This window comes from Diceros bicornis, chromosome 13 (genome assembly GCF_020826845.1).
Source record: "Diceros bicornis minor isolate mBicDic1 chromosome 13, mDicBic1.mat.cur, whole genome shotgun sequence".
In the NCBI taxonomy this organism is placed as follows: domain Eukaryota; kingdom Metazoa; phylum Chordata; class Mammalia; order Perissodactyla; family Rhinocerotidae; genus Diceros; species Diceros bicornis.
Genome location: NC_080752.1, coordinates 49,415,293 through 49,442,726, shown reverse-complemented (window position 1 = coordinate 49,442,726; position 27,434 = coordinate 49,415,293). Strand labels below are relative to the sequence as shown.

At 39.1% G+C, this 27,434-nt stretch overlaps 1 protein-coding gene across 7 annotated transcripts in view; it reads left to right on the top strand.

Moving 5' to 3' along the window:
• The first annotated feature begins 10,273 nt into the window (after positions 1-10,273).
• Positions 10,274-27,434, top strand: part of ZMYM6 (zinc finger MYM-type containing 6) — a 42,410-nt gene continuing 25,249 nt past the window's right edge. For 2 of the 7 annotated variants that reach the window (XM_058553620.1, XM_058553627.1), the window contains exons 1-8: positions 10,274-10,399; positions 11,506-11,672; positions 19,756-19,840; positions 20,333-20,582; positions 24,137-24,311; positions 24,410-24,601; positions 26,555-26,705; positions 27,124-27,239. In XM_058553620.1, the coding sequence (XP_058409603.1) occupies positions 11,580-11,672; positions 19,756-19,840; positions 20,333-20,582; positions 24,137-24,311; positions 24,410-24,601; positions 26,555-26,705; positions 27,124-27,239 (1,062 nt within the window). In that variant the 5' untranslated portion in view covers positions 10,274-10,399; positions 11,506-11,579. Of the gene's footprint in view, positions 10,400-10,519; positions 10,667-10,729; positions 10,832-11,505; positions 11,673-18,806; positions 18,872-19,755; positions 19,841-20,332; positions 20,583-24,136; positions 24,312-24,409; positions 24,602-26,554; positions 26,706-27,123; positions 27,240-27,434 lie in introns of those variants that run through there. The other 5 variants (XM_058553623.1, XM_058553622.1, XM_058553621.1 and 2 more) reach the window with 5 other exon arrangements.

The following is a 27,434-nucleotide window of genomic DNA, read 5'->3' as shown; positions in this document are numbered from 1 at the left end:
CTCTTTGCATAAAAAATTGGAAATAAGCTATATACATCTTATATATATATATATATTTTAGGGCTGTATCTGAGTCATAAACAATTAAAGCTAGAAAAGCCCTTAGAGACGTTCTTGTTTAATCCATGCAGGTTACAGATATACTGGGCATTTGTCATTTTGGCTGCTAGAAATATTTTATTTCTGATAATATTTTATTTCTTTTCTTTTCTTTTTTTTTGTGGGGAAGATTAGCCCTGAGCTAACATCCGATGCCAACCCTCCTCGTTTTTGCTGAGGAAGACCGGCCCTGGGCTAACATCTGTGCCCATCTTCCTCTACTTTATGTGGGATGCCGCCACAGCATGGCTTGACAAGCAGTGCATTGGTGCACGCCTGGGATCCGAACCTGCGAACCCTGGGTTGCCGAAGCGGAGCGCGCGCACTTAACTGCTACACCACGAGGCAGGCCCAATGTTTTATTTCTGCTAATGTGTAAAACATTGAAACAAAGTCCCCTAATATTGTACCCATCACAGATAAGTGTTGTTAATAGTTTAGTTTGTATCCTTCCTTAGGGCCCATGCTGAAGTTGAGAGTTGTAGTATGTATGAATTAATTGGTGTGAAGCACTCGGCAGCCGGGATGGTGCCTGGTACAGTAGGAACTCATTTGCTTCCTTCCTTTCTTCCTCCTTAGTGCCCCAGAGCCTTCTGTGGTCTGAGAGTCTATGACCAGTGTTGAGCTGGGCCGATGTGACCATAGAGTCCAAGGTATTCCCCTGGCATCCAGTGCTGACAGACTTATGCCTGCTAGGAATTATGTAAATTGTATGTGATTTAAATTACTGTGAATATGGATGTGCATGTACAAGGAAGGGATAGAGGAGTTGACGGTTGATGAGGCTGTGACATTATCCTGAGTGACCTTCAGGCAACCTTGCTCATGACAAGACAGACAGGTAGCTTTCAGAGTGCTGTGCCTCTCTGCGACCAGCCTTGTGTCCTCCTACAATTTTGGACTTCAGAATTGGAAAGCACTTTGGTGATTACATGGTCTGAGGCTTGTGCAAGAAAAATTGAGCAATAAAAGAATAAGAAACGGCTCTTGGAAATTAAAAAACATAGGAGCTGACATTGGAAATTCAACAGAAAAGAAAGTTGAGGAAACAACTAGGAATGTAGAACAAAAAGATAGACTATGGCAGCTGAGCCTTCTCTCCCAAAAATGAGGAAGTCTGAATTAAGAAGAAACACATCCCTATCAAAACCCCAGCAAGATTCGTTGCAGAAATGGACACGCTGATCCTAAAATTCATATGGAAATGCAAGTGACCCAGAATAGCCAAAACCATCTTGAAGAAGAAGAATGAAGTTGGAGGACTCATACTGATTTCAAAACTTACTACAAATCTATAGTAAGCAACAAGATGTGGTACTGGTGTAAAGATTGACTTGTAGATCAATGGAATAGAATTGTGATCCCAGAAATAAACCTTCACATTTATAGTCAATTTGTTTCGACAAGGATGCCAAGACAATTCTATGGGGGAAAGAATAGTCTTTTCAACATGGGACAACTGGTATCTATATACAAAAGAAGGAAGTTGGACCCCTTACCTCACACTAGATACAAAATTAACTCAAAATGGATCAAAGACCTATATGTAATAGCTAACACTATAAAACTTCTGGAAGAAAACATATGTGTAAATCTCTGTGACATGGGATTAGGCAATGGTTTCTTAGATATGACACTAAAAGCACAAGCAACAAAAGAAAAAAATAGATAAATTGGACATCAGCAAAATTAAAGACTCCATCAAGAAAGTAAAAAGGCAGCCCACAGAATGGGAAAACATTTTTGCAAATCATATATCTGACAGGGAAACTTGTATCTAGACTATATAAAGAAATTTTATATAATAAAATTATAATAAATTAAATAATAAAAATAAATAATCAACAATAAAAAGACAACGTAATTAATGGGCAAATGATCTGAATAGACATTTCTCCAAAGAAGATAAACAAATGGCCAAAAAACACAGGAAAAGACACCCAAGGGGCCGGCCCCGTGGCTTAGCGGTTAAGTGCGCGCGCTCCGCTGCTGGCAGTCTGGGTTTGGATCCCGGGCGCGCACCGACAAACCACTTGTCCGGCCATGCTGAGGCGGCGTCCCACGTACAGCAACTAGAAGGATGTGCAACTACAACATACAACTATCTACTGGGGCTTTGGGGAGAAAAAGGGGAAAAAAAAGGAGGAGGATTGGCAATAGATGTTAGCTCAGAGCCGGTCTTCCTCAGCAAAAAGAGGAGGATCGGCATGGATGTTAGCTCAGGACTGATCATTCTCACAAAAAAAAAAAAAAAAAAAAAAAAAAAAGATGCTCAACATCATTAGTCATCAAGGAAATGCAAACCAAAACCACCATGAGATACCACTCCACACCCACTAAGACAGCTATCATCAGAAAGAGAGATAATAATAAACGTTGATGAGGATGAGAAGAAAATGAGATTTTCATACACTGCTGGAGGGAATGTAAAAATAGTGCAGCCACTTTGGAAAACAGTCTCAAATGGTTAAATATAGAGTTACCATATAACCTAGCAATGCCAGTCTTAGGTATATACCCAAGAGAAATAAAAACATATGTCCACACAAGAACTTATACATGATGGTTCAGAGCAACATTATTTATAACAGCCAAAAAATGAACACCACCCAAAAGTCCATCCACTGATGAACGGATAAATAAAATGTGGTATATCCATACAATGGATAAGTAAAATATGGTAATCCATCCATATTATTTGGCAATAAAAAGAAATGAAGTACTGATACATGCTATAACATGGATGAATCTTGAAAACATTAAGCTAAGTGAAAGAAACCAGTCACAAAGGGCCACATATTGTATGCTTCCATCTATACAAAATGTTCTGAATACGCAAATCTATAGAAATAGAAAGTAGATTGGTAGTTGCCTGAGAGTTGGGGAGAAATGGGGAATGATGGCTAATAGATACAGGGTTTCTTTTTGGGGTGATGAAAACATTCTAATATTGATTGTGGTAATGGTTGCACAACTGTGAATACACAAAATCCATTGAATTGTACGCTTTAAGTGGGTAAATTGTATGATATGTGAATTATATCTCAATAAAGCTATTACAATTTTTTTTAGAGAAATATTTTATTTTTATTTATTTATTTTTTTTGTGAGGAAGATCGGCCCTGAGCTAACATCTGCCAATCCTCCTCTTTTTGCTGAGGAAGACTGGCCCTGGGATAACATCCATGGCTATCTTCCTCCACTTTATATGGGACGCCGCCACAGCATGGCTTGACAAGCAGTGCATTGGTGCACGCCCGGGATCCGAACTGCAGAACCCCGGTCCGCCGCAGCGGAGCGCGCACTTAATCGCTTGTGCCACCGGGCCGGCCCCTACAATTTTTTTTTTTAAAGAAGAAACTCTTTCTTTGAGAGCCACTTGTAGGATATGCTCAACATAGAGGGCACGAAAAGGTCCAGAGAATCCAAGGAGAAGAGGAAGTCCCAGAGGGTGCCCCGTGTGACCCTTTCTGGCCAGCAGGTACAAAAAAAGATTCTGTTCCTAGAGGTCAGATAACAAACAATCTGGTGGTTTCTGAGTCAGATAAGGACAACTTAATGCCACAAAGGGTTTCTGGGACCTACAGCGAAAATGGCCTGCCCCCTCCTGGGACGAGAGAAGGAGATACCGAAGGCAGAGAAGCAGGAGAGTGCTTGGAGGCCTCAAGTCAAAGGAGAGAAATGAAAGAGACCTCACTTCTGAGGCCTGTAGAGCAAGTTGGGGCAGAGCTGGAGGTGAGGGTGAGGATCCAGGCAACAGGAGGCAGCGTCAGAGAGGCTGCAAGGCTGGTGTGTGCAGACTGAGGACCTGGGCCAACCCTCTGAGGCAGAGGGAGGGACTGAGAATATCTTTATCATCTCTGGGAACCAGAAGTTTCTGAATTAAGCCCTGAACCGGTCCTGGTCCTGGCCTCAGGCCATGACCAGAGTGTCTGTGGGTGATTCTCACACAATTCCAAGCAAGAAAAAGAACATTTACTTATGAAGGAAAAAGATTAGAGTAGCTTTGGACTTACACTATAAGAGAAATTAAAATGCAAGAATGTTATACATAGCCAAGACATCATTTGTCCGCACAATTGATGACATTTCTGGCAGTACTGTACAAGGTGTGGTGGAGATTGCTAACCTTCCAGTAAAACTCAGTCTTCCCCTTTTCTGTGGGATTATAATTGCAGCCTGGACCATGACACTATTCTTCCCCCACCTCCCGCCCCAAACAAAATTGTCTCCAATAGAATGTGCTCAGAGTGTTACGTGCCATTTCTGAGCCCAGCCTCCTCCACACTCTCAGGAAGATGTACCTGGGCCCCAGTTTCAATGATGGAGAAACAAGATGGGAGAATCCTGTGTCCATAGATGATTGCGTGGAAGCACAACTGCTAATGACCTGGAACGCATGCCCTGAACTGCGACGTGAGAGAAAGATAAACTTCAGTTTATTTGAACTATTGTGTTTTGGGGTTTCTTTGCTATAAAAATTTAATCTTTAATTAATACACAGGGATTCAAAAAATATATCATCCATAACTTTATCTCGGGAAAATAATTAAAGAGTACTCTAACTAGTTTTGAAGATGGGGGAAAGGACAGGGAAAGAAAGAATGATAAACAATAAATCTGTACTCTAAATAGATCATAACATTGCAACTTGGAATTTGAAATAGAAGTATCAAGTAAGGATTCTTGAAACAGAACGTGCATACTGAAAGGGAATTCCTAATAACACCAAACTAAAAGATGTAAACTATTTTAGTGTGTCAGTTATCTATCATTATGTAGCAAACCACCCCAAAACATAGTGGCTTAAAACAAAGATTTGTTATTTCTCATGATTCTGTGATTGATTGGGCTACGCTGAGGGGCTCTTCTGCCCCACATGGTGTTGACTGGGGTTACTTCTGTGGATGCATTCAGCTAGGAATTTGGCTGGAAAGTCCAAGATGGCTTCACTCACATCCCTGGGACCTTGGCAGGAGCTCAGGGACTTCTCTCTCTTCATATGGTCTCTCTAGCAGGGTGGCTGGATTATTTACATGGTGGCTCCAAGAGAGCAAAGACAGAAGTTGCCAGTTCTCTTAAAGCTTATAACTGTCACAGTGTCATTGCCCTGTAATTTATGGGTCAAAGCAAGTCACAGGCCAGCTCAGATTCAAGTGGAAGGGAAATTGACTCTACCACTTGATGGGAGAAGCATCATGCACATACAGAGATGGGAGAAAGTGTTGGTGGCCATTGGATTGTTTCTTTGGAAACAATCTTTCACAGTTCGCCTTCTGGGAATGACAGTTCATATCCCTTCTCAAGCAAAATAGACTTACCTCCTCAACCATCATGGCATTAGATCAAGCCAGGATCTCCCATCTAAACCAGGCCTATGAAGAAGAAACCCCTCGGGTATAGTTCACTGGATGCAGCTGCTCAGGTGCAATGTTTTCAATCCAGAGACCTGTGAACCAAAAAGACAAGTTATCAGCTCCCCTTACCCCCCCTCCCCACCCAATACACCTGATGATACAGAGACATAACGACACCAGTGGACACTGCTGTTCAACAAGAGGAAGAACAGAAAGCACGTGACAGTCATTGATCCGCAGTAACTCATTACCTGGGCATCTGTTGTCAGATTCTTCTACTCTAAGGACAGGGGCTATTCCTCGTTTTGTTCTCTAGGAATGGTTTCATAATCCTTTCTTCAGAGGCTTTTGCTTCTGCCCTCTGGGCTGTGGCTTTGCTCCCTGAGAAGCCTTTTTTTCCCCGTAAGAAATGGTCGCTTTGACCCTGAGCAGCTTTTTCAGCTTGTCTCTGCCCATAGAGAGCTGGGGGCCCAAGATCTTTTTCATTTCAAACTGTCATTTCTCCTTATAGTCTAAGCTTTTAGTTTTGCCAAAATACTTCCCTTAAAAACTTTGTGGTGTGCCAGCCCGGCAGTGCAGCAGTTAAGTGCTCGAGCTCTGCTTTGGTGGCCCAGGGTTTGCAGGTTGGGACCCCGGGCGTGCACCGACACACTGCTTGTCAGGCCATGCTGTGGCGGCGTCCCGTATAAAGTGGAGGAAGATGGGCACGGACGTTAGCCCAGGGCCAGTCTTCCTCAGCAAAAAAAGAGGAGGATTGGCATTGAGTGTTAGCTCAGGGCTGATCTTCCTCACCCAAAAAAACAAAAACAAAACTTTGTGGGTGTTTTGTGAATCTTACTGGGATTCACTGCCTGCCCCCCAAACCCACATCCATACTTCTTTCTGAGACAGAACTCTCTCTACTTGGGGGTATTGGATTGCTATGGGGCAATACCCTTATGTTTCTTAGAAGCACTGTTGTCTAGAGGAGAGGGTCTATGAGGCACTGCTTAACTCCTTATGAAGTCGTACAGCTGCACTCTTGAGTTGATCTTGACCTCGAGGCCACATTTTGCCTGCAATGTCCTAGGTTTAATCTTTTTTCTGAGGTCATTTCTTATTTTGATGATATTTTGCTAGCTGGAGGGACTGTCCTGGACCCTTTATATTTTGCCTAATTTCTGCTTGAAAAACAAAGCAGTTCCTCCTTTAGCTTATTTCTCTTTTGCAATACCTTATCATAGGTGGTTAAAATAAATCAATAGTCACTTATAGTATTCTGCCTGGAAATTTCCAAAGCCAGATCCACAAGTTCATTAAGCACGTTTTCTGTCTTCCAAGTTATCACAGGTGTCAGTGCTGCCAAACATTTTGCGACTGCATAGCACTGGTTAGTCTTTCTCCAGCCTCCAATAACAATTTCTTCATTGCTCTTCTGGCATCCACTAACAGTCTCCTTGCTGTCTTTCCAGACTCTGCCTGCTGCCTGGTCTCAAAGCCAATGTCACGTTTTAGGTTTTAGTTATGGCAGCACTCTCCTTCTAGATATCAATTCTGTAACAGTTACCTATTCCTAAATAACAAAGTACCCCAAAACTTACTGGCTTAAAACAAGAACCATTTATTTATTCGTGATTCTACAATTTGGGCTTAGCTGGGCAATTCTGCTGATCCTGCCTGGGCTCACTCCTGAGGCTGCAGTCATCTAGCAACCTGGAGGATCTAAGATGGTTCCATTGTTATGTATGGGGCCTTGGTGCTGGCCATGGGGCCACTCTCTGCATGTGATTTTTCATCATTCAATAGTTAAACTCATCTAACCTTGACATGGTGGTGGAATATTGCAAGAAAGTGAAAGCAGAAGCTGCAAAGACAATTGGGGCCTATGCTTGGGAATTCACATGATATCACTCCTGCCACATTGTATCAGTCAACACGATTCACAAGGCCAATCCTGAAACAAGGGGTAGAGAAATAGACTTCCTCTCTTGATGGGAGGAGTTGCAAAGAATTTACCATATTTAATCCCCCACAGGTAACTGCAAAAATTTTAAAGCAAATATAATATTTAATGATTTTATGTTGAAAGCAACATAGCATAAAGAAGATACAGTTCCCAACATCACCATTTCCGTTTAACACATTCCTAGAAGTTTTACCCAGTGCAATAAGGCAAGAAAATGAAATAAAAGTTATATGCTTGGAAAGGAAGAGATAAATTTGTCATTATTTTAGATATAGTTGGAAAATTAAAAAAATATGGATAAACTATTAGAATTAATAAATGAATTTAGCAATGGTGCTGGCTTCAAGACCAACATACAAAAGTTAATTGTAATTCTATATTTATACTACCGGAAATAAACAATTAGAAAATGAAATTTTACCATTTAAAATATAATAAAATATCAAAGATCTAGAATAAATCTAAAAAAGGTGTGAGATCTCTACACTTAAAAACTATAAAACATTATTAATAGAAATTACAGACACTTAAATAAATCAAGATATGTACCATTTTCACGGATTGGAAGACTCAACCCTATAAAATGCTATCTTAGTTTTCTAGGCCTGCTGTAATAAAGTCCTACAAACAGAAATTTGTCTCACAGTTCTGGAGGTCCAAAATCAAGGTATCAGGAGAACCATGCTCTCTCTGAAACCTGTATGGGAGAATCCTTCCTTGCTTCTTTTAGCTTCTGGTGTTTATCACCATTCCTTGGTTTTCCTTGGCTTTTAGCTGCAACACTTCAAACTCTGCCTCAATTGTGACCTGGTGTTCTCCTCCTATGTGTCTGTCTCTATGTCTCCTCTTCTTACAATATGACATCAGTCATGTTGTATTAAGGGCCAACCGTACTCCAATATGACCTCATCTTAACTAATTACATACGAGCAACGCTCGTATTTCCAAATAAGGTCACATTCAGAGGGTTAGCACTTCAAGATATCTTTTTGGGAGACACAATTCAACACAATGAACAACAAATCCCAGTTCTCCAAAACAAGTCTATAGCTTTAGTGCAATACTAAACAAAATCCTAGCTGATTCTAAAATTTATAAGGAAAATTTTATCACATTTGGCAAGGTAATTCTAAAATTTATAGGAATATGCAAAGGATGAAGAAAAGCCAAGACAGTCTTGAAGAACATATTGGGAAGGAGGATACCAAGATTTTTAATAAAGCTGTTACAGAAATTAACACAATGTGATATTTCCACAAAGAGAGAGAAAAGGAATAGATTAGATAGTCCTGAAACAAACCCACAGATTTATAGACAACTTTTATATGCAAAGCTGCCAATACAGAGCAGTGGGGGAAAGCACAGACTTTTAAAAAATAGCACTTAATCAGTTTAACATTCACATGGAAAAAATTAAACCTGACTTGCCTCACACCCTACACAAAACCCACCTTCAGGTGGATTTTAGATCTAAATGAGAAAGACAAAGTAATAACAGTTCCAGAAATTAATAAGGACCTTTGGTAGGAAAATATTTCGTAACAAGACATATGAAACACTAAGCATAAAGGTCTTCTATGGTCATCAAAAGACATCAATAATAAAGTGGAAAGGCTGGCCACTGAGTGGGAAAATATATTTTCAATACATATATTCAACAAAAGACTCATATCCAGAATATAAATCCATAAGAAAATGGCAGACAACCCAATACAAAAATGGGTAAGAGGCTTGAACAGGTACTTCATAAAAGAGGATATCCAGATATCCAAAAACATGAAAATGGGCTCAACCTCATTAGTAATCTGGGAAATCCAAATTAAAAACACAATGAAATACCATTTTACTTCCCCAGAATGGTTAAAATTTAAAAGATGTACAGTAGTAGTTATTGGCAAGGATGTGGGGCAACTGGAACACTCATACATGGCTGGTGGGAGGGCAAACTGAAACCACTACTTTCTAAAATTGTTTGACATTATCCTGTTAACAAATATATGACAAGCAATTTCATTGCTATGTATGAATCTAGAATATGTGCATATGTGCCACAAAAGACAAGAATGTTCACAGCAGCATTATTCCTAATAGCCAAAAATGGGAAATAATGCAATCAATAAGCCCATCAATAGTAGATGGTAGATGGTTAAATTGTAGCATATTCATAAAATGGAATACTATACAACAGTCAAAATGAATGAACAGCATCACAAATCATGGATGTATCTCGAAGACAACGTTGAATGAAAAAAATACCAAATCTTGACTTTCGACAAATTAATTAATCTTTTCATTTATATCTCTAAGATAAAAATTTGTACTGCTTGGGGTTGTGGTGAAGATTAGGTGGAATGATTTATATCAAGTGCTCAGCAAGCACTTGGCTTAATAAATGTCAGCTATTATTTATTATTATACTCTTTTAGCAGGTCACCTTTGTAGAAATGGGCATTAATGAATGGTGCAGAGCATTTACAGCTTCATCTAACGCCCCTAACATTCTCCCCCAAACCCCTTGCTCTACCTTTTCACAATTGGGTCTCCGTCTCTTTAAGAAATCAACCATGTGGTTACCAGAGGGAAAGGGAGTGGGGGCAGGGCGAAAGGGGTAAAGGGGGACATTTGTAAGGTGATGGATGGAAAGTAAACTTTTGGTGGTAAACACGATGTAGTCTATACAGAAGTGAAATATAATAATGTACACCTGAAATTTACATGATGTTACAAACCAATCAGAGCTCAATCAAGAAAAAAAATAAATCAACCACAACTAAGGAGAGAGGCATGCTGGGAAGATCCACTCCGCTCAGATCCGGAGCATGATGGGAAAGGAGGGCGGAGACCAGGGCTGCGCACGCGCAGTGGGCCGGGTGTTGCGTTGCGATGGATCAGGCGGAATTCCAGTAAGAAAAAGTAATTCTGCTCCCGGCCCGGGAGCCTTGGGTCTCGTTCCCGCTTCCCCGCGCGGTGCTCCTGGGAGCAGGGAGGCGACCAGAAGGTGAGTGCGGCAGCTGGCAGCGGCGGGGCTGTGCTGGGCTGCGCGGGGCGGGGCGGCGGCCGCGCCACGTGACGAGGCGGGAGCCGGGCGGGGGCGGCGCCGGGCGGGCTGAGCTGCTGATGCGGTGCGGATACCGCCGCAGGGACGCGCTGACAGGCATTTGCGGGTTGCAAATCCCATACAACGTTGCCGCGTTTGCACTCGGTGACGGGCGTGGGGATTATTGGTGGGGACGAGAATTTCGGAGCGAGTACGATACTTGGAGGGGTGAGCGCCCATGGGTTACAACTGTGCAAGTGGTCAGAAGTTCTCGTCTCTTCTTCCACACAGGCTTTTAAACCACTTGCTTATTTCCATGCCTGGCTTGACTGTTTGGATAAAGACGACTTTGGGGAGCTTCCTTTTTGCTGCAGGTTTACTACGTCCTGTTTAGTACGTTTACTCTTAGGAGAAGGGAAGTTTGCGGAATGGCTAATAGGGAGTTTCTTGTTTACGGGAAGGCGACTGTGAAGCAGAGCTCAGCGGGGCTTATTCCTGGGCATGGCCCCCATGGAGACCCTGAAAGGTGCAGGTGGTCCCTTTTAAGTAAGGGCGTACCTGTTTGTCACTTGTGATGGCCACTGGAGCTCTGATCTATCGTTAGGTCAAGAAGTGGGGCCCTTATGGAGGCCTCCAGTAAAGGCTGAGTGAGAGTTGGGGGTGGGGAGCTTCGTGTTCCCCACTTAGAGAAATAAAAGCTGAAGCGGGCCTCCAAGTACTAAGTCTCGTGGAATCAGAAACAGTATTTCTGAGTCTTTTTCCTCTTAGAGCTTGCTAACTTCCTCCCACGTCTTGGTCTTCTGGTCTAATTGCCTCTGTAACTTGCAACATACAAAAGACCAGAGTACCAGTCTTTAAAGATAATAGGGAAGTGGGAGCTATTGCAGAAAGACTTTTCTTATGCGAAGGTAGCAGCTAAAGGAGCAGAAGGCAGGAAGAAAGGAGAAAGCCGTGGCCTCAGAAGAGCTGTTTTTCAGATGCTCAATACAAAGCTTTTAATATAGATAAACATGAAGAAGAAAAAAAAAGAATAAACCTGAGTACCAATCTTTCATGTTGTGTTTTAGGAGTCCACCTATCCGTTACCAAGAAGAAATTTATTAATTTTAGACTGGGGAATTCCTTTACATAAAAAATTAGAATGAAAGAACCTTGGGATGGTGAATGTGACAAAGCAATGGCACCACAGCAGGGGCTTCTGGACAAAATTAAAGAAGAACCTGACAATGCTCAAGTAAGCATTTCATTTTATTTAAATTATTTTTTTTGTTCCTTCTTTTCTATCAGGTGAATTCACATTTTTAGTTAGGCAGTTTCTGGCTTGTGAGTTAAAAAAACCCAAAGGAATTTTCTTAGATGAGTAAATCAGTTTTTCTACTCCTTGAATGTAAAAGGATCTTAGTAACTATACGATGTTTCTTTTGTAAAAAGAAAGTAATATGTATTAGCATTTTTCCATACTTGGCACGTTTTTTTAAAAAAATTCTTTTGTATCTGACAGTAGTTTCCTTTTATTCTGTATTTGTGATCTACTCTGTGCTAGGGGATCCAGGAGTGAGCAAAGTCAGTATAGTCCCTTCCCTCAAAGAGCTTATAGGTTAGTGGGGGAGAGAGACCTTAGACAAGATCAGATAATATATATAATTATAAACTACGACAAGTGCTCTGAAAGAAAAGCCTAGAATGGGGAATCTGAGCTTGTTTTGATTGGGGGCAGAGACTGGCTAGGGAAGGCTCTGAGGGAAGGATTTGTAAGCTACATGATGAAGAATGAACTGACTAGGCGAAGGCACAGAGAGTGTTCCAGACAGGGACCTGCATATAGGAAAGCCCTGAGTTGAAAAGATGCATGGTTCTTTTGAAGAACTGCAAGGCCAGTTGGCCTGGAACAGGAAAGGTATGAAAACGGTGATGCTGATGATAACGATGATCATAACAACAGTACTAATAGATGGTATTAATATATCAGTAGGAAATGTATATCATAATACATGTGGCATTATAAATATTAACTTATTAATAGTTATATGTGCTTAGACTGTGCCAGGCACCATTCTCACAACCATATTGTTATCCTCGTTTTACGGATGAAGAAACCAAAGTACAAAGAGGTCAAACAGTTTACCACAGATCACAGCTCATAAGTGGTGAAGACTATATTCAAATCTGGGTAGTCAGACTTCAGAGTCTACGCCATCCTGCTTCTAGGATGAGGCTCTGTAGCTAGTATGAGGCCAGATTACGCAGGACCTTGTGGACCTTGTTACGAATTTTGGTCTTTATCTTGACAGCAATGGGAAGCCCTTGTGTGGTTTTTTTTTTTAAATTTTATTTATTCATTTATTCTTTTCCCCAAAGCCCCAGTAGATAGTTGTATGTCATAGCTGCACATCCTTCTAGTTGCTGTATGTGGGACGCAGCCTCAGCATGGCCGGAGAAGCGGTGTGTCGGTGCGCGCTCGGGATCCGAACCCGGGCCGCCAGCAGTGGAGCGCGCGCACCCAACCGCTAAGCCACAGACCGGCCCAAGCCCTTGTGTGGTTTTAAGTGGGAGAGTAAGATAAACTTGTTTGGAAAGATCACCTGGCTGCCCTTTAGGGACCCAGATTAGAAATCTGTGGAGATCAATGTGGAGCGATTAGTTAGTTGTTTTGGAAAAAAACGATTTTCTTCTTCTTGGACAGTTCTTTTGCTTTATACTTTGTAGTTATTGGATTTATTGCATAAGCAAAGCATAATATTAAAAATATAAATAATAGGGGCCGGCTTGGTGGCGCAAGCAGTTAAGTGCGCGCGCTCCGCTGCGGCGGCCCAGGGTTTGCCGGTTCGGATCCTGGGTGTGCACTGACGCACCCTTTGGCAAGCCATGCTGTGACGGCGTCCCATATAAAGTGGAGGAAGATGGGCACAGATGTTAGCCCATGGCCAGTCTTCCTCAGCAAAAAAAGAAGAGGATTGGCAGATGTTAGCACAGGGCTGATCTTCTTCACACATACACACAAAAATATATATATGAATAATAATATAAACAACAAAATAACAAATAATAATGGTAATATTTTATTTGTCATACTATCTCAAAGGCAGTATCATTCCAACACAGGGATCCAATTAGTTTTGTCTCACCCATCGACTCCAGGCCTTCCTGGAGTGCTGTGCTGAGAAGCGTTCTGAGGTAGTGTCTGCAGGATGTGGGGTGGGGGATGGTGGCATCCATGCACTTATTTTCCCTCCGGATGGTAAATTCTTTCTCTTCCTTTGCCAAAAGTAACCGTTTGTTTGCCAAGTATTGTGGATTCTACCTTTTAAGTACTTTTTGACCCTGTCTCTTCCTTTTCCTCTCTATTTCATTATTTCTCATTTGGACTTTTATAACAATTTCCTACTCATCTTCTTTCGTTTAGTCACAGTCCCGTCAAAACACTGTATAGTTATGCCGTTGTACTCCTTATAGATCTGATGACATGACTCCCTTTAAAGACCCTGTCTCTTCATGTATGATAAAACAAACTTTTGGGACCAGCCCCGTGGCATAGTGGTTAAGTTCGCGTGCTCCGCTTTGGTGGCCCGGGGTTTGCAGGTTTGGATCCCGGGTGCGGACTGACGCGCCGCTTATCAAGCCATGCTGTGGTCCCATGTAAAGTAGAGGAAGATGGGCACGGATGTTAGCCCAGGGCCAGTCTTCCTCAGCAAAAAGAGGAGGACTGGCAACGGATGTTAGCTCAGGGCTGATCTTCCTCACAAAAACAAACAAGAAAACAAACAAAAAAACCAAAACAGACTTTTTAGTGAGACATCCAAACTGTCCACGTTTAGGCCTCTGTTTCCTTCTTCAGTATCATCACTCCTCTTTCCACCTTTTCTGAGCTATGCTCCTACATGCGATGTGCATATCACTCAGAGGTATGTTCTCTTGAGTTTTGTTTCCTTGCCTTTGCCCATGCCATTTCTTCTGCCTGCGATATCCTAAACTAGGTAGCATGGCAAAAATTTTCTCCTCTTTTAAGATATAGTTTAACTATCTGTCACTCAGGGATAGAATGAGCTGTTCTCTTATTGTATAGCTTTCACTTCTGTTATGGCATCTTCAGGTCAATGAATTTTGTTTTCATACAGAAGCTGGTCTTATTGAAATAAAAGAGCCTCTGTTTACACATAAGAAAGCGGAGCCCGAAGGAATAAGTGACTTCACCAAGGTCCCATGGCAGAGCAGTTTTTTACATACAAAACCAGTTTTTTAAAATTCCAGATCCAATATTTCTTTTGTTATATCTTGCCAGTAGTTTATAAATTTAACAAATATTATGCTATGAGTTAATTGAGTGTGCTTTCTGAACATAAAAATTGAGATAATGAAAATCCCACTAACAGCTTACATTGTAAATTTAAGTGGATAGGGACATACTCAGTTCTCTTTGGTTTATATTAATGCTATTCAAGGTGAATAGGCTATACTTTTTCAGATTGAGAATGTGGGCTATGATAGAAAAGCCAGTTGAGCAAATAGTATGTGCTATTTTCCATGTTGCATTTGAATATTGAAAAATAGGAGACAAGAAATCAAAAATGTTTAATGTTTAATGTTTTCTTATGTACTAAGAATCTGTTCTGAATATTAGAGTTGAGCTCTGATTCATTCATTCAGTGAGTTTTTTTTTTTTTATAATTTTATTTATTTATTTTTCCCCAAAGCCCCTATTCAGTGAGTTTTTATTCCTGCTTACTATAATCTTATTATAAGCCATAGCACTTGTTGAACATTATTGTGAGTGGTTTGCATATATTAATCCATTTGATGCTCACAACCCTAAGAGTTAAGTACTGTTACTATTCCCACTTTACACATGAGGAAGCCGAGACACAGTAACTTGTTAAAGGTCACACAACTAGTAAATGGTTGAGCTAGGATTTGAACCCAAGCAGTCTGTTTCTAGAGCCCAAACCCTTAACTAGGATACTGCAGGCTCAGTTGTGTTAGTTATTTTGTTTTCAGAAGAGCTACAAAGACGGATAAGGCCTCTGCTCTGGAGGGAATTGGTAGTGTAAGGGGGAGGAAAGGTATGGGAATGAGAGAGGTAATTATTTGTTGAGTGACTGCATCTCACCAGGAGCTATGTTAAGCATGTCTTATGCATTCTCATTTAAACTCTACAACCATATGAGGGAAGTGTCTTTACCCCGTTTTACAAAGGAGAGAACTGAGGCAAGGAGAGGTTAAGTAATTTATCAAACTCGAAGCATCAGAACTAGAATAGGAATTTAGTTTTGACTGGCTTCAGACTTGTATTCTTGTTTTTTTGTGCCACCTCTGTGCAGATACAAAATCTCAGTATTATGTAATTACTGTAATAAAAATTGTGTAAGGTACATTGGGAGTATAGGGGAAGGAGCCATTAAGTCTGTCTGGAGAGGAGAGGAAGGCTTCACAGGGCAGATAGCACTGGAGTTAGAACAATTAGGACTTTCAGGCAGAGTAAACAGCATGTGCTGAGTCATGGAGAGGTGAGAGAAAGTGGTATGTTCAGTGGTTGAGTATTTCAACAACAAAGTGAGAGAAGAGAATAGATTTAAGATATTTAGGTAGAATTGATCAGACTTAGAGATAGCATATCTCTAAGGGTATGAGGGTCAAGGAGGAGTCCAGGAATACGTAAATTTCCTTCCTCAGAAAGTTGAGTTTTTGATGATATTATTTAGTCAGGGGCTAGGATCAGGATTTGGGGGGAAGTAGTAAGTGTAGTTTGAGATCTGTTGTGTTTAAGGGGCTAATGGGACATTCAAGTAGTGATTTGCGCTGGGAGGCATTTGAACTTATGGATGGGGTATTTAGAGATTAGAAAGTTAATCTACCTGTAGGTGTGGTGTTGTCAGATAAAATATAGACTGCTGGGTTAAATTTGACTATCAAATAAAAAATGATTATTTTTTAATATAATTATGTTGCATGCAATATTTGGGATGTATTTATATTAAAAATTATTTGTTGTTTAAATCTGAAATTGAAATTTAACTGGGTGTTTTATATTTTTATTTGCTAAATCTGGTAACCCTATATAGGTGATAGTTGAAGTTACGAATGTGGATGAGATTGTTCAGGGAGCAAGAGTAGAGAGAGGAGAGTAGAGCTCAGGATAGAAAGCTGGGAACTGGATTAATTTAGAGCTTCAAAGTGGCTTCATACTATCCCCCAACCAGAGCCTCAGCATTACCTGGAAACTTGTTAGAAATGTGTGTTTTTGGGCCCTGCTGCAGACCTACTGAATCAGAAACTCTGGGACTGAAGCCCAACAATCTGTCTTTAACAAGACCTCTAGGGGCTTCTGATGCCACTGAATTTGGGAACCATTGACTTTAGGGGTGAATATATGAAGATCAATGGAGGATACTAAGACATAGTAACGAATTGAAGTAACAGAACCAGAAAACAGTGAATGGAATCATTGACAATATCCGATGTGTCTGAGAAGCCACGTAAGGTAAAACCTAAAAGTGTTTATTGGATTAGGCAATGGCGAGATGATTGGTTATCGTAAAACAGTTTCAGTTGAAGCAGTAGCCTGATAGCATTGGGTTCAGCAAGGAATCAAAGTGAGGAAGTAGAGAAAGAATGGAGTACAGTCATGTGTTGCTTAACGACGGGATATGTTCTGAGAAATACGTAGTTAGGCGATTTCGTCATTGTGCGAACATCGTAGAGTATACTTACACAAACCTGTATGGTATAGCTTACTGCACATCTAGGCTATATGATACTAATCTTATGGGACCACCGTCGCGTATGTGGTCCGTCGTTGAGCAAAATGTTGTTAGGCAGCACGTGACTGTACTTTTTCTCTGGGTGTAAAAGGAGAGAAAAGAGAGGGAATAGTTCCCTAGGGGATAGGTTCCTTATTAAGCTGAGGGGAAGAAACAAATGTGGAGGTAGAGAGAGGCTGAAGATACACAGTGTGTGGAATGCTGAAAGAAGGGATCCTGAATGCAAGCACTATGTTAGCCGTGGCTAAGAAGGTTGCCTTTTCCTGTAAGATAGGAGGACAGTTTGCTGACCAATTTGTAGGCCTGGTGGAGGGGAAATCAGGATGTTGAGGGAGTTCTTACTTAGTTACTTCTTTTTTCTTGGTGAAATGAAACATCACTGAGCAGGAAATATGTGGGGTCGGGACTTACCAGTGATGAAGTTTGGGACAGTTACTTTGTGAAGTAAAAGGAACTGACCAGGGAAATGTAACAGGCATGTTAGAGAAATACTAGAGATTGAGTTCATGGTAAGGCAAAGTAGTTTTTTATTGAATCTTAAGTGTTCTTTTTGGTAAGCTGAAGGAAGTGTATATGGGTACTTTTAACTTCCTCCTCTTTTTGCAAGTGCCAATAAATATTGGGGCCGGCCCTGTGGCTTGGCAGGTTGAGTGCTTGAGCTCCGCTGCTGGCGGCCCGGGTTCAGATCCCAGGCGCGCACCGATGCACCGCTTCTCTGGCCATGCTGAGGCCGTGTCCCACATACAGAAACTGGAAGGATGTGCAACTATGGCATACAACTATCTACTGGGGCTTTGGGGCAAAAAAAAAACAAGGAGGAGGATTGGCAATAGATGTTAGCTCAGAGCCGGTCTTCCTCAGCAAAAAGAGGAGGATTAGCATGGATGTTAGCTCAGGGCTGATCTTCCTCACCAAAAAAAAAAAAAAAAAAAATATTTAAGTATAATGTTTAAGAACATCCACTTTGGATTGAAAGTGGACTTGGATTCATTAATTCAACAAATGTTTATTAAATGCCATAATTATGAAAATAATAATAAGAGGTAGCATTTTTGTGTGTAACTTTTGGCTAACTGTGTAAGGCATCATGCTATATACTTTATTTGTATTAAATCATTTACCCCCCATAACAGCCCTATTGGTTAGATAATATCTTTATAATATAGATAAGGAAATTGAAACTAAGCACGATTAAATAACTTGTTTGAGCCAAGATCTCCTCTGTTTCTGTCTTCTTTCGGGACCCATAGTCTTCTCTGTTGTGTTATGTTGACTGTGCTGGGCATTGAATGTACAGAGGTGGAAAAAACAGATAACGGTCTCTGTCCATAGTGGACATGGTCCTTTCAGTCTAGTGTGTGTGTGTGGGAGGAGGTGAGGTATTAGACATTCAGCAAATTATCACCCAAATAAATATGAAATGATGTATTATGACAGGTGCTATGAGGGAAAGGAGATGGGAGAGACTACAACAGGGGATCTTAATTCCAGTTGGGGCCAGGGTTTGAATTCATTATAGTAATTTTGTTGTATTATATTTGTACTTCTATGAGGGAGCTGGCACGGGTTTTGGAATAGAAAGACTTCAGTTTGATTCCCATCTGTGCACTTAGGATCTCTGTGACCTTGGACAGATTGCTGAACATCTGTAAGCTTCATGTCCTCATCTATAAAGAAGGTATAATAGTTCCTGCCTTATAGGCAGCAGCTCGTTTGGTGCCATAATGCACGTCATGGGAACTGGTAATTTAATGCAGTGGTTCCTAGTCTTTGGCATTTAATAGTACAAAAAAACTTTAAAAGTAACTTTGGGAACTGACATGTCAGTCATTTATTTTGCTGAGTATAGGGGGATTAAAAATAGAACTACCGTTTATTATCCCCATTGCTTCAGAAAAGTAAGATTATTTTTTTAAACTTTTTATTGAAATATGTAAGGCTATTTTAACACCAAAGGAAAAAAAATGTAGGATGGTTGTCATCTCAGAATAAAGGACAGTCTTTTTCAAGATATGCGTATGTATTTTTAAAATTTTATTTCATGATAACATTTTATTTTAAAGCATTTTAAGGAATATGTTAAGGATAAATCTGATTTAGGCTGTGATGATTTTATGTGTAATGAGCAGATTGCATTAAAACTCGTGTCTTTTCTGCCATTAACAGATATGATAGCTTGTAAATCCATTGGCTAAAATTACTAATTTGATCCAAACTCGAAATTATTCAGATTTAATTTCATTTCTTGCTCTCTTATAAACACAGCCTAAGAAAAGGGTAGTACTGAGCATTGAAATAGCTGTGTATTACTCCAGTGTATGAAGATTACATTTGAAAAGTAGATATAACCATTATAAAAGCTTTTCCAGTTTTGAAAAATCCTTTTTGTAAAGGTTAAATCTAGTCTACTAACTTGTAAATTTAGACTTTTGAGGTATTTGTGAGGGTGATTACGATTAGAAAGTAGAAGAGATGAATACGACAATTATTTTTTGCCTGAATTTCTGGTTTATTTAGATACTAATGCTGTATTCATTTCTCTCTTTCTTTTTTTTCTTTAAGGAGTATGGACATGACCCAAAGCCAAAAACTCAAGAAAGTGAACTGAAAATTAGTGCTGTGTTTTCAGTCAATGACAGTCCTCTTGGTAAGAAATAGAACTGGTTCAGTTAATTACAATGAATATTTGTTACATTCTGACTAGTAGAATTGAGAGAAAGCACCTCGTCATGTAAGTCTTTTTCTTCCTCTAGATAAAGCACTGCTTTTCAAACTGGGTGGCTGGTCTTGACCAGCGTTTTAAAAAGTGGAGTAGAAATAAGATTATGTCAGAGTGTGATGCATGTAGTAAGGAAACCTATTTCATGAAACTGCTGTTTCAGTTATTAAATTTTATATATGGACGTACACACACACACACAAACGTATGTATCTATTATAATGTGAAATGTGGTTTATAATGTGAAATGTAGTTCTTACTATGGGTCATGGTTAAAAACGTTTGAAACCCCCTGTTTTGGAGTGCTTATTGCCTTGTGAACATTGGATTTCAAGACTGAGAGAATTTGTCTTAAAAAACAGAGAATGTATGTGTGTTTGTGTTGATACTAAAACGGTTTTTCTCTTAATTTTTTTATAGCCCAACAGTTGACCCCAGGCTTTCAGTTTTCTCTTCCGTCGTCTGGCCCAAATATGTTGCTTCCTTCAGTTCCAGCTGTAGCTATTCAGGTTTTCTGTTCTGGCTGTAAAAAAATGCTTTATAAGGGGCAAACTGCATATCATAAGACAGGATCTACTCAGCTCTTCTGCTCCACGCGGTGTATCACTGGATATTCTTCATCTGCCTGCCCACCACCTCCTCCCAAGAAAACCTGCACAAACTGCTCAAAGTATAAAATTCTTAATTATGTCCCATTTTACTTTACTTTTTTTAGTGCATGTATAGTTTAGTCCAGACATGCTATTGCTCCTTTAAATCTCTTTAGCACATTTCTGTGAAAATAGCTTTTTAGCTAATTGATAAGTTTGCAAAGTCTAAAGTTTCATAACGTTAAATAAGTGACTTGGTGTTAAAGTACTGCCTGGGCCAGCCATGGTGGCCTAGTGGTTAAGTTTGGCATGCTCCACTTTGGCGGCCCAGGTTTGGTTCCTGGGTGCAGACCTAGACCACTCGTCTGTCAGTGGCCATGCTGTGGCAGTGGCTGACATAAAAAAAGAGGGAGGTTGGCAGCTGATGTTAGCTCAGGGTGAATCTTCCTCAGCAAAAAAAAAAAGTACTGCCTAAACCAGTTTTCCTGTCTCTTTCAGGTTAAATTTTACTGTGGGAAGAAATAACAAACCATTTGTGGGAATTGTAGGACTACTCATATATCCTGTAATTGTCGACAGCAACCATTCAAAATTATTCGTTATCTTGAAAGTTATTGAAGTATAGAATAAAATAATATCACTCTTATAATAGTATATGAAATTTATTTAATTCTTTAGAAAGTAAAAACGCTAAATGGCCACAAAAATAGTGTGGTTATTTCTAAAAAATCCTTGTGAGCTTTTGTTGGGGATTGTTGTTTCTTTACAATAATGTGTAGATGCAGAGAGAGGGAGAAATAGCGACCAAGTCACATAAACTTCTTTCTCTACCTTAGTATGTTTGAAGAATTTGGCATGTTTAGCCTATTCCTGTGGCAGTGTAAATCTAGGAATACAGTGGTTTGTCACTAGTCACTAACATAGACAAGAAAAGATAAGAGCTTGGTTTTGGATCATGGCTCTGTCACTTATTGGCTATATGACCTTGAGCTAGATGTTTGACTTTTCTAAGCCTCAGTTTCTTCATTGATAAATAGTATCTACTTATTTAGATTTTATTTTTTTGTTTATTTTGTTTGTTGTTGTTGTTGTTGAGGAAGATTTGCCCTGAGCTAACATCTGTTATCAGTCTTCCTCTTTTTTTGCTTGAGGAAGATTTGCCCTGAGCTAACATCTGTGCCAGTCTTCCTCTATTTTGTGTGTGGGTCACTGCCACAGCATAGCTGCCAACAAGTGGTGTAGGTCCACACCCAGGATCCGAACCTGGGCCCCCGAAGTGGAGCGAGCTGAATTTAGCCACTAGGCCGCTGGGCCAGCCCCTACTTCTTTAGATTTTAATGAGACAATGTTAGCACAAGGCCTAGCACATAGCAAATGCTTAATAAGTGGGATCCTATTATTTTTAATAATAAAATTAATATTGTTATGTATACTTAACATATCATTTGTAGGCCCCTATTTTGTCTTTGGAGATATATGACAGTTTCTTTATCTGCTTAGTGTGTCGGTCTTAGGTATCTAAAAGTAGATCCTGTTAAAATGGAAATCTCCAACTAAAAGGAAAGAGAAATTTTAAAATATTTTACTTACATGTTCAAATTCAGTTTTGTTCTAAAATGCCCTTCTAATACCTTGCTTTAACTCTTTCATACCATTCTCATGAAACTGATCTGGAAGAATAAATTTAGTTTTCTGTGTTCTATTTCAACATATCAAATATCGAAAGAAAATGAATTAAATTTTAAAGAATATAGTACAACTTATACATCCAAATGCATATTATCCTCTTAAAAATAGTCATTCTTGTCAGAGACTTGTTTCCACAGTGCTACTCTTATTCAGATAATGTTTTGATCTCTTGATTTAGCATCGCCTTCAGAGCCTATGAAACATTCCTTTAGACTCTGGAGACAAATCTATCTTTTCAGCAAGGGTTTGATTTGTGAAAATCGCCAAAAGTTACTTGGTGCCTTATCAGCTGACTATTGTAGATGATTAAACTGAGTCATACTGTTAAACATGATATTTGACTATAAAATTAAAAAGTTGTTCTTAGAATTCTTATAAATTAAAGGAGAAATTAGAAAAAATACTTGAGCCATACTGTTGGAAGAGGTATGGTTTTTCTAAGATAAATGTTAAGATGTAACGTTCATTTGGATGTGTAACGTTTAGAATGTGTTTATATTATGCATTTAGATTTCCATTAAAAAGCCATTCTCATTGGTTTACATATATACATTATTATATTATGCCACTGGCAGATTCACGTTATTAAAGTTCTTTTTTTTTTTGTGAAGAAGATTGGCCCTGAGCTAACATCCACCAATCCTCCTCTTTTTTGCTGAGGAAGACTGGCCCTGGGGTAATATCCGTGCCCATCTTCCTCCACTTTATATGGGACGCCACCACAGCGTGGCTGGCCACGCGGTGCGTCACTGCCTGCCTGGGATCCGAACCTGCGAACCCCGGGCCGCCACAGTGGAGCGGACGCACCTAACTGCTTTCGCCACCAGGCCAGCCCCGATAAAGTTCTTTATTGCTCTGTTTTTAGTAGAAAAATCACTTTTCAAAATTAATACTTCATCTGTGTGTTAGCGTAGCCACTTAGTTTTCCAAGACTCATTTAAGGTTAGATGAGTTTTAGAAAATTAAAGTACTTTGTTGTTGTTGTTATTCTTTCATAGTTTACACATGGAACAGTTCTGTGTAATAAAAATACAGGATGGAAGGCAGAATAGTGGAATGATTAACTCCATGGATTATAGAATCACACTGCCTGGATTTGTATTCTGGTTTCACTGCTTACCAGCTATGTGACTTTGACAAGCTCTGTAACCTTTCTGATTTGGTCTCCTCATCTGTAAAATGGCACTTAGAGTAATACTTACTTCATAGAGTTTTTTGTGATAATTAAATTGGATGATTTGAGTAAAGAGAACGATGGCTAGCACTAAATTGCTCAGTATACCTTATTGTAGTATACAATATTATTGCCATTATTATTCTTTACTGTGTGGGCTGTATTAGTGTTTTTAATTAGTGACTATTTCTTTCAGTTTTTCTATTTGTCAGAAGAGTGGCAACACAGCCTCTGTTTTTACTGTCAGTGCTTATTGTAACAATGAGCTTTTACAAAATGGCTCTAGGAATCTCACAGAACAACTCGATTATTTGTGTTCTTTCTGTCTCGTTGTTTCCATCTGTCCTCTGCTACCAAGGCTTAATACCCTTTTGTCATCTGTTTCTTTGATCTTTTCAGTTATAGCTAGATTTTATATATCATGCTAATTTTTTATATTAATTTTTGCTTAAAGCTGGAAGCCTCACTGTTTTTGTCATGAGCATCTGGCTGGATATATTTTAAATATAATTCTCCCAATACATTGTAATTAGGTATTATAAACCCCATTTTATAGATGAGGAAACAGTGATTGCCTCACGCATTGTCACTCAGCTGATAAGTAACAGAACTGATCCTGAAACCCAGGTTTCCAGATGGCTTATCCAGGGCCAGCCATTTTCTACTGTACAATAGCTGCCCTTAGTCAATGTGGCTATTTTAGCTCACAAAGAAGAAAAAATTACAATTATGAAGAACACATTTCATTTTGCCTTTGTTATTTATTTTTAGAGACATTTTAAATCCAAAGGATGTGATCACAACACGATTTGAAAATTCCTCTCCTAGCAAAGATTTCTGCAGCCAATCATGCCTTTCCTCTTACGAGCTAAAGAAAAAACCTGTTGTTACCATATATACCAATAGCATTTCAACTAAGTGCAGTATGTGTCAGAAGAATGCTGACGTAAGTTACATTTTACTCTTACTGGGATTCCGCTCAAAAATCAGAGATTTTCAACTGGCTCTGCTTATTTTGTATGCATGTGTGTTTGTATTTCCTAGATTCGATTTGAAGTTAAATATCAAAATGTGGTACATGGTCTTTGTAGTGATGCCTGTTTTTCGAAATTTCACTCTGCCAACAACCTCACCATGAACTGTTGTGAGAACTGTGGGAGCTATTGCTATAGTAGCTCTGGTCCTTGCCAGTCCCAGAAGGTTTTTAGTTCAACAAGTGTCACAGCATATAAGCAGGTATGAATATATGTCTGTTGCGTATCATTAGGCTCACCCCTTCTGAGATGGCCTCACAGGGATGCAGTGCAAAATAAAAGTGAGCTCTTCTCGTTGGTTGATCCTGCTGTGTGATTTCCCATTTAGAAAAATGGGATAGATTCTGATACTGTAAGGGTTGATTGTGGTAGTGAGATGATAGAGGTGAACTAGATCATTTTTTAAGGTTTCCTTTGTGGCTAAGAGTTCACAAATGTAATTTCATGATGCTCTGAGTCTGAAATATTTTGTGATACATTGAGAGTGAAGAAAAAGCCATATTATTGTAGGTAAATTCTGACCAAGAGTTAAAAGATGATAAAATCAGTAAATCTAAAGCATATCTTTTTCCTTTTATTTTTTTTTATTTTTTATTTTTTTATAATTTTATTTATTTATTTTTTTCCCCCAAAGCCCCAGTAGATAGTTGTATGTCATGGCTGCACATCCCTCTAGTTGCTGTATGTGGGACGCGGCCTCAGCATGGCCAGAGAAGCGGTGCGTAGGTATGCGCTGGGGATCCGAACCTGGGCCGCCAGCAGCGGAGTGCGTGCACTTGACTGCTAAGCCATGGGGCTGGCCCTCTTTTTCCTTTTAGAAAATATATTTTTTAATGTGTTTTGGAATGAATTGTAATTATTTTGGCAATGTTGCCTTCTTAGAATACTCTATCTAATTTTTATTTATTTTAATGAATATTGAATTCATTTGGTTACTAAATATATTAATTTCTATCAGTTTATTGCTGAATGATTTGAGATCTTTAAAAAGTTAATTTTTTTAAAGAGGATGTCAATGACAATTAAAATTTTTTTTTTCAGTTAGCAAGTTCAATTTATTTTTAATCCCTCTGAGCAGTTGGTAATGGACACTCATCTTTGAAAAGCATCTCTTTTCTAGGAATTGCCACTTTTGGCAGTCTGTTTCTCCTTTCACAGGAATAGAATCCATGTTATTTTTATATATATGATCCAAAAATCAGTTCCATTCCTAATTTTGTTACTGGTATTATACTCTATCAACTGCATAAATGATGTTCCTCTTTTACTAAGAAGATTATGTGGTGAAACTTCACAGTTCATATTCTCCTACCGTTTACTTCCCCATATAGTTTCTTACCAAGAGAACTTATATTCTGTCAGTGACAGTATAGTGTAGTGTTTAGGAGCCTGGACTTTGGAGTCAGATGAAGTAAGTTTAATCTCTTACTTTTCTGTTTATTTGTTAAGTTAATTTAATTAGAATTAATTTAAACTTTTTGTTAATACAGTTTTTTGAAGTATCTCACTCTGTTATTGAAAAGATTCTATGATCCAGTGTATATAAATTGCTTAGTATGGGGCTTGGTTCATGGTCAGCACTCAATAAGTAATAATATTAGTAATTTATATAAATAGTAACCGTTATTATTGTTTCTTAAAACATGAATAAACTTACAGGCAAATTTTATTATGAAACTCAGCTTGAAAAACAGGTAGTTCTGTTGGGTCTCCTAATATACCTTAAACATCATTTCTCTCTCCTCCTGTTCGAGTCTTACTCGTTAAGTAACCTCTCTTCTAGATTGATGTCCAGGTCTGTGCTGAGGCTGGCCCTTTGGTTTGTGGATTACCTGGTCTTCTCTGATTGTTTGTGATGAGAAAAGTATGTTATGACTACCCAATTCATGACTTTTAATGTGTTTTGTTGTTGCTAATATATCTGAGTAGTTACTATTTTTCTTCAGTTTACGTTTTATTATTGTGTGAAAGAACTTATTTTTCCCACATTCCAAATTTCAGAAAAGTCTATACTTAGTGTGGCCTCATTGTCATGCTCAAATATTTCAGCCAAAGGCAGTGGTTGTAGGTCATTTTTCTTTTTTCTTTTCTTAAACAATATGTACATAGGTATGCTTGTACTAGGTATCTCAGTGTTCTTTTATTTTCTTAATAGAATTCAGCCCAAACTCCTCCATATGCCTTGGGGAAATCATTGAGGCCCTCAGCTGAAATGATTGAGACTACGAATGACTCAGGAAAAACAGAGCTTTTCTGCTCTGTTAATTGCTTATCTGCTTACAGAGTTAAGACAGTTATTTCTTCAGGTAATGTTTAAATTTGATAAATTTATAGACTTAATAACTATTGAAGAAGAATATAACTGCCTTTCTTTCATTTTGTTACAAACTAAATTTATCTATATGGTTAAGTAAAGACCCCAGATTGATTTAGTTTCAGAGAACTGATTTTTAAGTGAAAATAGTTTTTCATTGATTTTCTTGGTTGAGGTATTTATTTTGTAGTTTCATATGTGAAAATAAAGGGAAAAAAACATAAGTTCTGAGTTAGCTTTTGTGTAAGTGGGACTTAATTGAGGTTAGTTGTAATTAGCTTTACAATTATTGTAAAGTTCCTTGAGTTTTGTATATTACTGAGCATTGGTTTTTTTATTCTCCAATACATTTTTGTATCGTTTGTTCATCTGTGTAACTTATTCATTGGTTCTTATTTTTTGTTACCAAGGTGTGCAGGTTTTGTGTCATAGTTGTAAAACCTCAGCGATTCCTCAGTATCACCTAGCCATGTCCAATGGAACTATATACAGCTTCTGCAGCTCCAGCTGTGTGGTGGCTTTCCAGGTATGATCTAAGGTAGTGTTTTACTCCTAAATTTCTCTTAGGTATTGATCTATGGCAAAATGTTAACTGCTGAAGATGCATACTTAAAGAAGATTAAATTTAAGTTGGAAAGAAAAAAATTCTCTTCAACTATGCTCCCAGAGGTCATTTCTACAAAATGTCTGAGCCCAGGTCTTGGGCCTCAGTGCTTTCTTC